The 12,638-nt window shown below is 46.1% G+C and overlaps 1 protein-coding gene across 4 annotated transcripts in view; it reads left to right on the top strand.

Annotated features, from left to right (window-relative positions):
- Positions 1–12,638, top strand: part of EXOSC5 (exosome component 5) — a 34,019-nt gene that overhangs the window by 1,774 nt on the left and 19,607 nt on the right. For 2 of the 4 annotated variants that reach the window (XM_073641608.1, XM_073641609.1), the window contains exons 2-4: positions 3,320–3,433; positions 8,113–8,234; positions 12,473–12,613. In XM_073641608.1, the coding sequence (XP_073497709.1) occupies positions 3,320–3,433; positions 8,113–8,234; positions 12,473–12,613 (377 nt within the window). The remainder of the gene's footprint in view (positions 1–3,319; positions 3,434–8,112; positions 8,235–12,472; positions 12,614–12,638) is intronic. The other 2 variants (XM_073641606.1, XM_073641607.1) reach the window with 1 other exon arrangement.

The following is a 12,638-nucleotide window of genomic DNA, read 5'->3' as shown; positions in this document are numbered from 1 at the left end:
CAAGGTTACAAAATAATTTCTGCATTACTCAAGGTTCCTAAGAGCACAGTGGCCTCCATAATCCTTCAATGGAAGAAGTTTGGGACCACCAGAAGTCTTCCTAGACCTGGCCGTCCAGCCAAACTGAGCAATCGTGGGAGAAGAGCCTTGGTGAGAGAGGTAAAGAAGAACCCCAAGATCACTGTGGCTGAGCTCCAGAGATGCAGTAGGGAGATGGGAGAAAGTTCCACAAAGTCAACTATCACTGCAGCCCTCCACCAGTTGGGCCTTTATGGCAGAGTAGCCCAACAGAAGCCTCTCCTCAGTGCAAGACATATGAAAGCCTGCATAGAGTTTGCTCAAAAACACAAAGGACTCCCAGACTATGAGAAATAAGATTCTCTGCTCTGATGAGATGAAGATAGAACTTTTTGGTGATAATTCTAAGCAGTATGTGTGGAGAAAACCAGGCACTGTTAATCACCTGCCCAATACAATCCTAACAGTGAAACATGGTGGTGGCAGCATCATGCTATGGGGGTGTTTTTCAGCTGCAGGGACAGGACGACTGGTTGCAAATGAAGGAAACATGAATGCGGCCAAGTACAGAGATATCCTGTATGAAAACCTCTTCCAGAGTGCTCAGGACGTCAGACTTGGCCGAAGGTTCACCTTCCAACAAGACAATGACCCTAAGCACACAGCTAAAATAACAAAGGAGTTGCTTCAGAACAACTCTGTGACCATTCTTGACTGGCCCAGCCAGAACCCTGACCTAAACCCAATTGAGCATCTCTGGAGAGACCTGAAAATGGCTGTCCACCAACATTCACCATCCAACCTGATTGAACTGGAGAGGATCTGCAAGGAAGAATGGCAGAGGATCCCCAAATCCAGGTGTGAAAAACTTGTTGCATCATTCCCAAGAAGACTCATGGCTGTACTAGCTCAAAGGGTGCTTCTACTCAATACTGAGCCAAAGGTCTGAATACTTATGACCATGTGATATTTCAGTTTTTCTTTTTTAATAAATTTGCAAAAATTTCTGTGTTTTTTCAGTCAAGATGTGGTGCAGAGTGTACATTAATGAGAAAAAAAAATGAACTTTTTAGAATTTACCAAATGGCTGCAATGAAACAAAGAGTGAAAAATGTAAAGGGGTCTGAATACTTTCCGTACCCACTGTATATAAGCTACCTGAACAGGGCTGTGGAGTCGGTATAAAATAGACCGACTCCAACTCCTAAAATATATAATAAATTGGGTACAGTAATTCAATGCAGTTTGTGGGGAATATTTTTTCATAAGAATTTGGGAAAGTTATGAAATGTCCTATAAATGTCTGTCCTATTCTGATCTAAGGGTGTAGACTTTTAGCTGAGATGAATCTGTGCTGCAGTTTATGTACATAAGTAGTGAAACTCCTCCTCTACAGATAGGGGGGGGGGCACGCAGGGAAGGAATGCCCACTCTCATCTCCGAACTGCTGGAGTGAGCAGGATTAAGATAAGTACTTCTTAAGGCTTATGTAAACTTTCAATAAAGTGTGCATAAATCAATAGTCCAGTATATGTTGTCTCTGTATGCTTGATGTTTTAGTTTGTTTTTCCTCTTAGCTCATGTTTGGAGAAATTAGCTGCTCTGATGACTTATATACACTATACAGAGAATATAAGCGGAAAAAACTGTTTTCTAACATTTCAAATTCGGAAATACAGCAACAGGATCGATGAGGACATATATATTTTTTATCCATATATGTGTGTGTGTTTTTCTGGAATATGATTCAGCACAAACATGCCCTCCCTCCTCCCCTCTTCGTAGACTCTGAAGAAATATGATGTGAAGCATTTAGTGAGCTGTACCGAGACAGGGTTGTGGAGTCGGAGTCATGGAAATTGAGGAGTCGGAGGTTTTGCTTACCGACTCCACCGTCCTGCACCCGATATACACCATCAAGTATCCGCACCCCCAGTGTGCAGGATGTAGCTTTATAACAGGGCAGCCCAGGCCATAGCTGCCTTTATGAACGATGCTGCACTTGATCTTAGCCAAAAAGCTGAGGAGCAGTGACAGGCAGATGTCATCCTTGTGTGGGGGCATCATATGGCACCAGGGGACATGAAAGCCGTGCTGTCCTGTGTGAACAGGCCTCAATAGGAGAATATTTCTGGACAGGTCGAGGTAGGGCACTTGCTTTTTGTATATTTGAAGACACAGTATGTGTGCCTCTTTTTTTTTTTTTTCCCCCATTTTTAAATTTTATTTATAGAATATATAAAGAGAAAAACAGCGTACAATCATAAAGTAATAACCGGGCCGAGATATATACAAAGAAAACAAACCATTATTAGGAAATAGAAATATCAGTCGTACCAGTATACTGATTCCTCCAGTCTTGAGGGTTATACAGGATGCAAAAAGCACCACTTGAACTTTAAGAATAAAAAACAAAACAGCAGGATATGGAAATGCATTGCCAAAATGGCTAACACGGACTGTAACAGACCCGACATAAACGTAAGGAAAGAAGAACAGAACAAAGAGAAGAGGGGGACATAAAGGGAGGTATGGTAGCATGAAATAATGTTTCCAAATGAGACCCAAGGACTCAGTTCAGTTCTTTTTCATAAAGTCCGGATATTCATCAGACGCCTCTTTCATATTTGGGAGGTTTGCAGAATTATGGCAGCACAGGCGCTGCAATGCTCCTGCAATGCTCCTGCAATGCGCCTGCAATGCGCCTGCAATGCGCCTGCAATGCGCCTGCAATGCTCCTGCAATGCTCCTGCAATGCTCCTGTAATGCTCCTGCAATGCTCCTGTAATGCTCCTGTAAATCTCCTGTAATGCTCCTGCAATGCTCCTGCAATGCTCCTGTAATGCTCCTGTAATGCTCCTGTAATTCTCCTGTAATGCTCCTGCAATGCTCCTGCAATGCACCTCTAATGCGCCTGTATTGCTGTAGTTATTCCTTTTTTTTCTTGCCTTGCACCGTCCGGATCTCTTTCCAGTCTCGTGTAACACAATCTCTGCTCAGCCGTCTCCTGGGTGGTTTGTTCTGATGAAGGAGGTTGTTCACTTTGAAACGCGTCGACTAAATAAGCCACATTTCAACTATTCCCGTCTCCTGCTCCTCTCTGGACCATCGGCAGTGCGGATTATTTACCGACTAATTTTTAGCTTTCTCCTCCTGTCAGACTCCCTTTCCGTACCATCAAAATGTCCAGACTACCAGATTTCTAAAAAAATCCAAACATTTTACTGTGTGCGGATTAGGACAGATCTGTGACGTGTTGTGTGGCCACGGTTACATTCGGGCTTCTTTTCTGTTGTTGTAGGGGACACATCAGTCCTGGCCGGGGTGTACGGCCCCGCCGAGATCAAGTTCAGCAGAGAGATGCACGACAAGTCCACGGTTGAGGTGCTGGTGCGGCCAAAAGTGGGATTACCTGGTGAGTGGCGTGATTTTTGATACGTGGCTAAGACCAAACGTCCCTATAGACATTGGGTAAAAGTCAATCCACCCCAACAATTTAGGCAGAATCTTCCGAATATCTGACGTGTATGACTGAGTGCCCCAATACATGATGCTTTGCCTTTATATTTGTAAAACTATAGGGTCATTAATGTCAGATCAGTGGGGGACTGATACCCTGCACCCCCACCAATCAAGTGGCCAAGTGCCCAGAGCACCGTTCCACCCCCTCGAATAACATGCTGCGTATCTCCCACCTGCGCAGAACATGTGCTGCTTGTATTGAATCCCCGAGTCCGCACTGACACTGCAAGAGCAGAGCATTGCCGTACACGCGGTGTCAGAGCGGACACACTCGCATCCCTCTTTCCTGTCGTCAGTGATCGCTCGCTGCACTCACTGTGTGTGTACGCACGCCCTGGGCTCAGGGATCACTCTGTGAGCGCTGCCAAGATAAGGGGAGATGAGACGATTACTGATTTAGGCGGTGGGCCGGTGCACTGAGACCTTGGTGACGCCACCGCTTTTCTGTACAGTTAAATAAGGGTAGTCTATACTGCAGGTATGAGTTGTATTGGGGCAAAGTCCCGCATAGAACTGTGTAAGTGGTTTAAATACAAATTTGCAGGTGACAAACTCCGTTTAACCCCTTAGTGACGGAGCCAATTTTGACCTTTAATAGCCACTGTCACTTTGAGGTAATAGCTCTGGAACGCTTCAACGGATCCCCCTGATTCTGAGATTGTTTTTTCATGACATATTGTACTTCACAATAGTGGTAAAATTTAATCAATATGACTTACATTCATTTGGGAAAAAAATGGAAATTTGGCAAAAATGTAGCAATTTTCAAACTTAACGTATTTTTGGGACTATAAGACGCGCTTTTTTCTTCCAAAATTTTGGAAGAAAGTGGGGGGGTGAGTCTTATAGTCCGAATGTATGTGGGTGGCTGTTGGGGGTGTGGCAGGAGCTGCAGTGGCAGAGGAGCGGGGCACAGGAGGCAGGAGCCATAGTGGCGGAGGAGCGGGGCACAGGAGGCAGGAGCCGCAGTGGCGGAGGAGCGTGGCACAGGAGGCAGGAGCCGCAGTGGCGGAGGAGCGTGGCACAGGAGGCAGGAGCCACAGTGGCGGAGGAGCGTGGCACAGGAGGCAGGAGCCACAGTGGCGGAGGAGCGGGGCACATGAGGCAGAAGCCGCAGTGGCGGAGGAGCTTGGCACATGAGGCAGGAGCCGCAGTGGCGGAAGAGCGGGGCACAGGAGGCAGGAGCTGCAGTGGCGGAGGAGCGGGGCACAGGAGGGCAGCAGAGCAGGACGCATCGCTGGAGCACAGGGAAGAAAGGTAAGTAGAAGTGTTTATTTTTTTGTTTGCAGCATGGGATGAGCGGTGCCATGCATACCAGGAAGAGGAATGAGGGGGGCCGTGCATACCAGGAAGAGGGATGAGGGGGGCCGTGCATACCAGGAAGAGGGATGAGGGGGCCCATGCATACCAGGAAGAGGGATGAGGGGGCCCATGCATACCAGGAAGAGGGATGAGGGGGCCCATGCATACCAGGAAGAGGGATGAGGGGGCCCATGCATACCAGGAAGAGGGATGAGGGGGCCCATGCATACCAGGAAGAGGGATGAGGGGGCCCATGCATACCAGGAAGAGGGATGAGGGGGGGCCATTTTCACAAGGGTAACAGGAGGAAAAGGACCACAAAATTTGTTGTGTAATTTCTCCTGAGTACGCCGATACCCCATATGTGGGGGAAAACCACTGTTTGGGCGCAGGGCAGAGTTCAGAAGGGAAGGAGCACGGTTTGACTTTTTCAACGCAAAATTGGCTGGAATCGAGAGCGGACGCCATGTTGCGTTTGGAGAGCCCCTGATGTGCCTAAACAGTGGGAAACCCCCACAAGTGACCCCATTTTGGAAACTAGACCCTTCAAGGATTTTATCAAGAGGTATAGTGAACATTTTGAACCCACAGGTAAGACACAGAATTTGGTAACATATATTGAAAAAGTTCATTTTTTTTCTTCCCAAAAATGTTGCTTCAGCCCCAAATGTCTCACTTTTACAAGAGGTAACACCGAAGAGGGAACCCCACAGTTTCATACCCACTTTCTTACGAGCGCAGTGATATCCCACATGCAGTCAAAAAGTTCTGTTTGGACAAACGGCCGGGCTCGGAACGGAAGGAGCAGTATATGAATTTTGGAACACAAATTTGGTTGAAAGAGACGGCGGACGCCATGTTCCATTTGCAGGGCCCCTAAGGTACCTAAACAGCAGAAACCCCCTATTTTGGAAACTAGACCCCTCAAGGATTTTATCAAGGGGTATAGTGAACATTTGGAACCCAGAGGTACGACACAGAATTTGATGACATTAGGTGATCATATTGAATAAGTTGCCATTAGTCTTGAGCGCAAGTGCTCGCTACTTGAGTTTGAATCAGGTACTCGGGTATGCACCAAGTATCACGGGTCCTCGAGTGACATGCTCGAGTCCCCGCCCGCATGTTTCACGGTTATTAGACACCCAAAAGGAAATGCAAGGATCGCTCGTGTATGGTAGGCAATTCCCGCATAGTTTTTTTTGGGTGTCTAACAGCCGCAAAACATATGGGGCGGAGAATCGAGCATGTCACTCGAGCACCCGCTATACTCAGTGCATACTCGAGCACCCGATGCAAACTCAAGTAGCGAGCACTTGCGCTTAAAACTAGCCACCATATTGTCGTTGTCTTTTTGTCTTCACTTCTGAAAAAAAAAAAAAAACAATCCTAACCCCAACCCTACCATAACCCTTACATGAGCCTAACCCTACCATAACCCTTACATGAGCCTAACCCTACCATAACCCTTACACGAGCCTAACCCTACCATAACCCTTACACGAGCCTAACCCTACCATAACCCTTACACGAGCCTAACCCTACCATAACCCTTACACGAGCCTAACCCTACCATAACCCTTACACGAGCCTAACCCTACCATAACCCTTACACGAGCCTAACCCTACCATAACCCTTACACGAGCCTAACCCTACCATAACCCTTACACGAGCCTAACCCTACCATAACCCTAACCCTACCATAACCCTACACACGAGCCTAACCCTACACACGAGCCTAACCCTACCATAACCCTTACACGAGCCTAACCCTACCATAACCCTTACACGAGCCTAACCCTACCATAACCCTTACACGAGCCTAACCCTACCATAACCCTTACACGATCCTAACCCTACCATAACCCTTACACGATCCTAACCCTACCATAACCCTTACACGAGCCTAACCCTACCATAACCCTTACACGAGCCTAACCCTACCATAACCCTTACACGAGCCTAACCCTACCATAACCCTAACCCTACCATAACCCTACACACGAGCCTAACCCTACACACGAGCCTAACCCTACCATAACCCTAACATGAGCCTAATCCTATAACAACCCTAACCCTACCGTAACCCTAACACAGCCCTACCCCAACCCTGTAAGGAATGAAATTTTTTATTTTATAATTTTTATATGACTTAAGGGGATGACAAAGGAGGATTTAATAAACATATTATTGGATTTTGATCACTGTGATATCACAGTGATCAAAAGGAACCTATAGAAAAAATGATCTGCTGTTGCCGGTACCGGCCAGCAGATCTTGACGGGCGCTCTATATATGTGCCCGCCGTTTTTTTTTTAAGAAGATGAGGCAGAGAGCTGGAGGGACGAAGGAGGGAGGGCCAGATCAGGAGGGCCGGGATGGCGGAGGTATCGGGTGGGCTCAGGGGGGCATCAGTTAGTTCTCTCTCCTCTGACATGTATATCATGTCAGAAGAGCGAGAGATCATTGTAACAGCGACACACTTTTTTTTTTTTTTAACTTGATTGCCGTTATTCATTAAATAACTGCGATCATGTGATCGGGGACTGGAAAAACCAGTCCTGATCATGTTCTCCAGGATCCCAGCCGCCCCGGGTAGCTGAAACCTCAGAGATTTTCCGACTCTGGGAGGCGCTACACCCTTTTTTCTCAGCGACTTTAAAAAGCGGCGCTGAGGAATAAGGCCCCTTAACTGCCGCTGTTAAATGACAACATTTTGTCCACCACTAGGGGGAGCTAACAGCATACATTTTTTTTATTTTTTTGCACTATCCTTGATAATAAATGTATATGGCTTCCACTTGAGCTCCCCCTTGTGGTGGCTGAAGGCAGCTCTGGTTTAGAAAAAGCAGCTGTCCGACTGCTATAAGGAAATATTAAGAAATAAACCTGCACAACCTTAAGTATAGCAATGGGCAAAACGTCAGGGTGTGAGCTGGTGGCGCAGGGTCTCCACACTGTAACATCAAAGGTTCATCTGAAGAGCTTACGCTTATACACTGCAGCCGATCAGAGAACGCCAGAGCATGTGGGATAGGCAAAAGCAATAGTCTTAAAGGGATAGTCACATTTCAGACGCTTATATTGTCCCATTCACTTCTATGGGAGTCTTGAAAACCGCTGACTATTTTTGGAAGTCAATGGAGAGAGGTGCACATGGGCGACCCGTCCTCCAGAAAGGGCCCCACATCTGTCAGGCATGAACATGTGCAGTAATTGTCTTTTATCAGGACCTCATCTCCTCCTTATTTCTGCTTTTTCCTTATCAGCCATACAGGAGAAAACCCAGGAGCAGCTGGTTCGGGAGACCTGCGAGGCTGTGATCCTGGGCACCCTGCACCCGCGGACGTCGATTACCATCGTCCTTCAGGTCATCAATGACGGGGGCTCCGTATCCTTTTATTACAAAGTGTAATACCCCTGACTGTCCACTGGAGGGCACACGTTCTTCACATTCTCTGAATGAACGGCGGCCCCTCCATGTTATTCTGCCAGTGCTTATGGCTGTCAGTACAAGGATCTCTTCCTGTTCTCCCGCTACTTTCTTGCCTTATCTGGCCGTTCTCTCCCAGTGATAGGATGCCGGCCATTGTGCAGAGACATCTGATTTTATGTGGCAGTCGGCTCAGCCTGAGAAGCAGCAGAACAGAGCGCACAGATGTAAAGAGACGTATAGACGGGAACGTCACATGTGTCTTTCACGCCCGATCATTGCAGCCCTGATCAGCCACGTAATCCCCGCTGAGGGAAATGTCATCATTTGCGTGGAGGGGTGGGGGCGATGTGTTAGGGGGGCAGAGACCGTCTGCAGATGGAATGATCTCTAGCCTGCCTTTTAAGGGGTCTTTTAACCCCCATACACATAAGACAAAAGTCAGCCAAACCCACCAATATCTAACTTGTATGGGGCCCCCTGACTCTTCCCCAGTCGATGATTGTCGGAGGAGATAAGGAATCTGGCATGTCCTGGTTATGGGGGGCTTTATTCTACAGCCCATTATTATTATTATTATTATTATTATTAATAATATTATTACCCCAGTACGGCTGTCTTCTGATATTTTGCAATCGGACCCATCAACCTTAATTTTGCTCCGTTTACTAAGCCTCCAGTTTTCCTCCACTTGTTGCAATGGGATTTTTGATGATTTTGTGAAACATAGGATACAATCGTTGGGGCATCCTGACAACCCAGCAGCCCCATGTAAGCTTTCCCTGCACTGCAGCTCTCCTAGTCACTTGGGAACTACATTCACTTTAATAGGACCTCACTACAATTTTTACCCGGTAGTTCAGGTGGCAGGGAACAAGAGGACAGAGCTGCCCTTCATTCTCATGATCCGCATTTCCCTCTCCTTTATAGGATAGAAAAACCCCTTTAAAGTGTTATTCCCATCTCCAAGATCCTATCCCAATATGTAATAGGTGTAGTAATAATAATAATATTAGCAAATACCTCCAATTAGAAATGTGGTATAGTTCTTCTGATTCACTGTGTGACTTATCCCGTGTGCAGGGCATTGCAGTAGCTTAGATATCCATAGTTACGACCACTAGCAACTAGCTAACTGTCACTATATGAGTGGTTGTAACCCTAGATACTTAAGCTACTGCAATGCCCTGCAATAGGGGTAAGTGACATAGCGAATCAGAAGAACTGTACTACATTTCTAATTGGAGGTATTTGCTAATATTATTATTACACCTACTATATATTGGGATAGGAGATGGCAATACTCCTTTTAAGTTGGTATTTTCAGGTTAGTCCCTTTTTTTTTATTATTATTTTTTTCATCCGTTGGAAAATTTTGGATCTGTGCTCGAGTTTTCACCCGGTCTCCGGAGAACATGTTGTACTCAGAGATGTAACACAGAACTGAAATCAGGCAGTAAAAGCTGACTTCACATCCCCTTTAATTTGCCAGAAATTAGCTGGATAATTAAAGCTGTGCAGGTAGCACTGGAATTAAGATGTCATGTCCTGAACTGAGGATGTCTGCCCTGCTGGGAAAAGGGGGCTTAAAAGGATCTGGCGGCTGATTCTTGTCGCGGCTCTTATCATCATCATTATCTTGTCTGGGTATTAGAGGAGCATGATGGCTGACGTTTCGCTGCTCGGAGTCGGCATAATAAGAGTTTTCCTTTCCTGTGTTGATTTCTATAGTGAGTCGGAGGAGAAGTTAGCTGCTTCCTCTGTCACTGATATCCTGATTGGACTACATTTCCCAGCATCCTTTATCTTTCACGTTTGTAAGAACTTTATTTACACACTACAGTCATGGCCAAAAGTATTGAGAATGAGACAAATAGTAATTTTTCCAAAGTTTACTGCTTCATTTTTTGTAATGGCAATTTGCATATACTCCTGAATGTCAAAGAGTGATCAGCTTAACAGCAATTACTGTACTTGCAAAGTCAATATTTGCCCAGAAAATAAACCTTAACCCCCAAAACACATTTCAACATCATTGCAGTCCTGCCTTAAAAGGAGCAGCTAACATCGTTTTAGTGATTGATCCATTAACACAGGTGTGGGTGTTGATGATGACAGGGCTGGCGATCAATCAGTCATGATTAAGTAAGAATGACATCACTGGACACTTTAAAAGGAGGCTGGTTCTTGATATCATTGTTTCTCTTCAGTTAACCATGGTTATCTCTAAAGAAACACGTGCTGCCATCATTGCACTGCACAAAAATGGCCTAACAGGGAAGAGGATCGCAGCTACAAAGATTGCACCTCAGTCAACAATCTATCACATCATCAAGAACTTCAAGGAGAGAGCTTCCATTGTCAAAAAGGCTCCAGGGCACCCAAGAAAGACCAGCAAGCGCCAGGACCGTATCTTAAAACTGTTTCAGCTGCGGGATCGGACTACCAGCAGTGCCGAGCTTGCTCAGGAATGGCAGCAGGCTGGTGTGAGTGCTTCTGCACGCACTGTGAGGCGGAGACTCTTTGAGCAAGGGCTGGTTTCAAGGAGGGCAGCAAAGAAGCCACTTCTCTCCAGAAAAAACATCAGGGACCGACTGATATTCTGCAAAAGGTACAGGGAGTGGACTGCTGAGGACTGGGGCAAAGTCATTTTCTCTGATGAATCCCCTTTTCGATTGTTTGGGACATCTGGAAAACAGCTTATTCGGAGAAGAAGAGGTGAGCGCTACCACCAGTCTTGTCTCATGCCAAGTGTAAAGCATCCTGAAACCATTCATGTGTGGGGTTGCTTCTCAGCCAAGGGAATTGGCTCACTCACAGTCTTGCCTAAAAACACAGCCATGAATAAAGAATGGTACCAGAATGTCCTCCAAGAGCAACTTCTCCCAACCGTCCAAGAGCAGTTTGGCGCCCAACAATGCCTTTTCCAGCATGATGGAGCACCTTGCCATAAAGCAAAGGTGATAACAAAATGGCTCATGGAACAAAACATAGAGATTTTGGGTCCATGGCCTGGAAACTCCCCAGATCTTAATCTCATTGAGAACTTGTGGTCAATCATCAAGAGACGGATGGACAAACAAAAACCAACAAATTCTGGCAAAATGCAAGCATTGATTATGCAAGAATTGACTGCTATCAGTCAGGATTTGGTCCAAAAGTTGATTGAGAGCATGCCAGGGAGAATTACAGAGGTCTTGAAGATGAAGGGGCAACACTGCAAATATTGACTTGCTGCATTAACTCATTCTAACTGTCAATATAACCTATTGGTCCTCATAATATGATTGCAATTATATTTCTGTATGTGATATAAACATCAGACAAACACTAATAAAAACCAGAGGCCAGCAGATCATGTGAAAATATAATTTTGGTGTCATTCTCAAAACTTTTGGCCATGACTGTACAGGCCTGGGATCAATCAAGCAACGTCAGAAGGCTGAGGGCTGTGCGGAAAGGAAAGGTCCTTTTTGGTGGCCGGTGACTGTCAGTTGTCAGACAAGCTACTTCCTGTCCTAGAAATTTACCCCACAGGCCAAAAATGAATGGCAGAGGTGGCTGCATATGCGAGGGTCTCTCTCCATTCGCTAATATGGTAAACAGAAGGTTTTGGGACACCCCCAACTATCTAACATTTATGGCGTATCTTACGGCTATGCTACTATGCTATAAAAGTCTTAAGGTGGGCTTGTCTCTTTTTCAAAGGAGTTGCAGATTGGTGGGACATTATCGCTCCATTCACACTGGGGCACGGGACCCCTGTTCTCATATCAATAGGGGTCACGAGTAGCGAAACCCCTTCCCCTCCCCACCCCCCAATTCATACATTTATCACCTATCCTGTTATTGTATTATTGGTGGGCTAGTCCCCATTAGAAGTTTTTTCCGTTCGTGGAGTAAATGGGGACTATCTGTGTCACACCAGGTGGGGGGCTTCTTATGGAAGTGGTGGAGCACAGCCTGCTTGGCTGTTTGCACAGCCCTGCCCCCTGTGGGTTGTATCTGGTATTGCAACTCAACTCTATGGAAGTGAATGGAGCTGAACCGCAACCTGTGGAATTGTTTTTCTAAGAAATAGCCTAGGTTTGGCTGCACGTAGATCATATCCTAATGACCTAATGGTATGATTTGATTTGGTACGAAAAGAAAAATACTTCAAAAGTTTTACTGTTTGAAGCCGTAACTTATCCCAGTTACTCGCCTGCTTCCTGAACGCGGCCTGTATGGGTATGATGGACGCCGGGCTCCCGATGCGCACTACGTTCTGCGGGGTCACCTGTGCTCTGGATGATGATGGTCAATTAACCATTGATCCCACTGCCAAAGAACAAAAGGTCAGTAGTGGGGGGAAGGTGCCCA

Source organism: Phyllobates terribilis, unplaced genomic scaffold (genome assembly GCF_046119375.1).
Source record: "Phyllobates terribilis strain yellow unplaced genomic scaffold, ASM4611937v1 Scaffold_7__3_contigs__length_470593459, whole genome shotgun sequence".
In the NCBI taxonomy this organism is placed as follows: domain Eukaryota; kingdom Metazoa; phylum Chordata; class Amphibia; order Anura; family Dendrobatidae; genus Phyllobates; species Phyllobates terribilis.
Note: the sequence above shows the minus strand (reverse complement) of the source record. Positions and strands in the feature narration are given on the sequence as shown.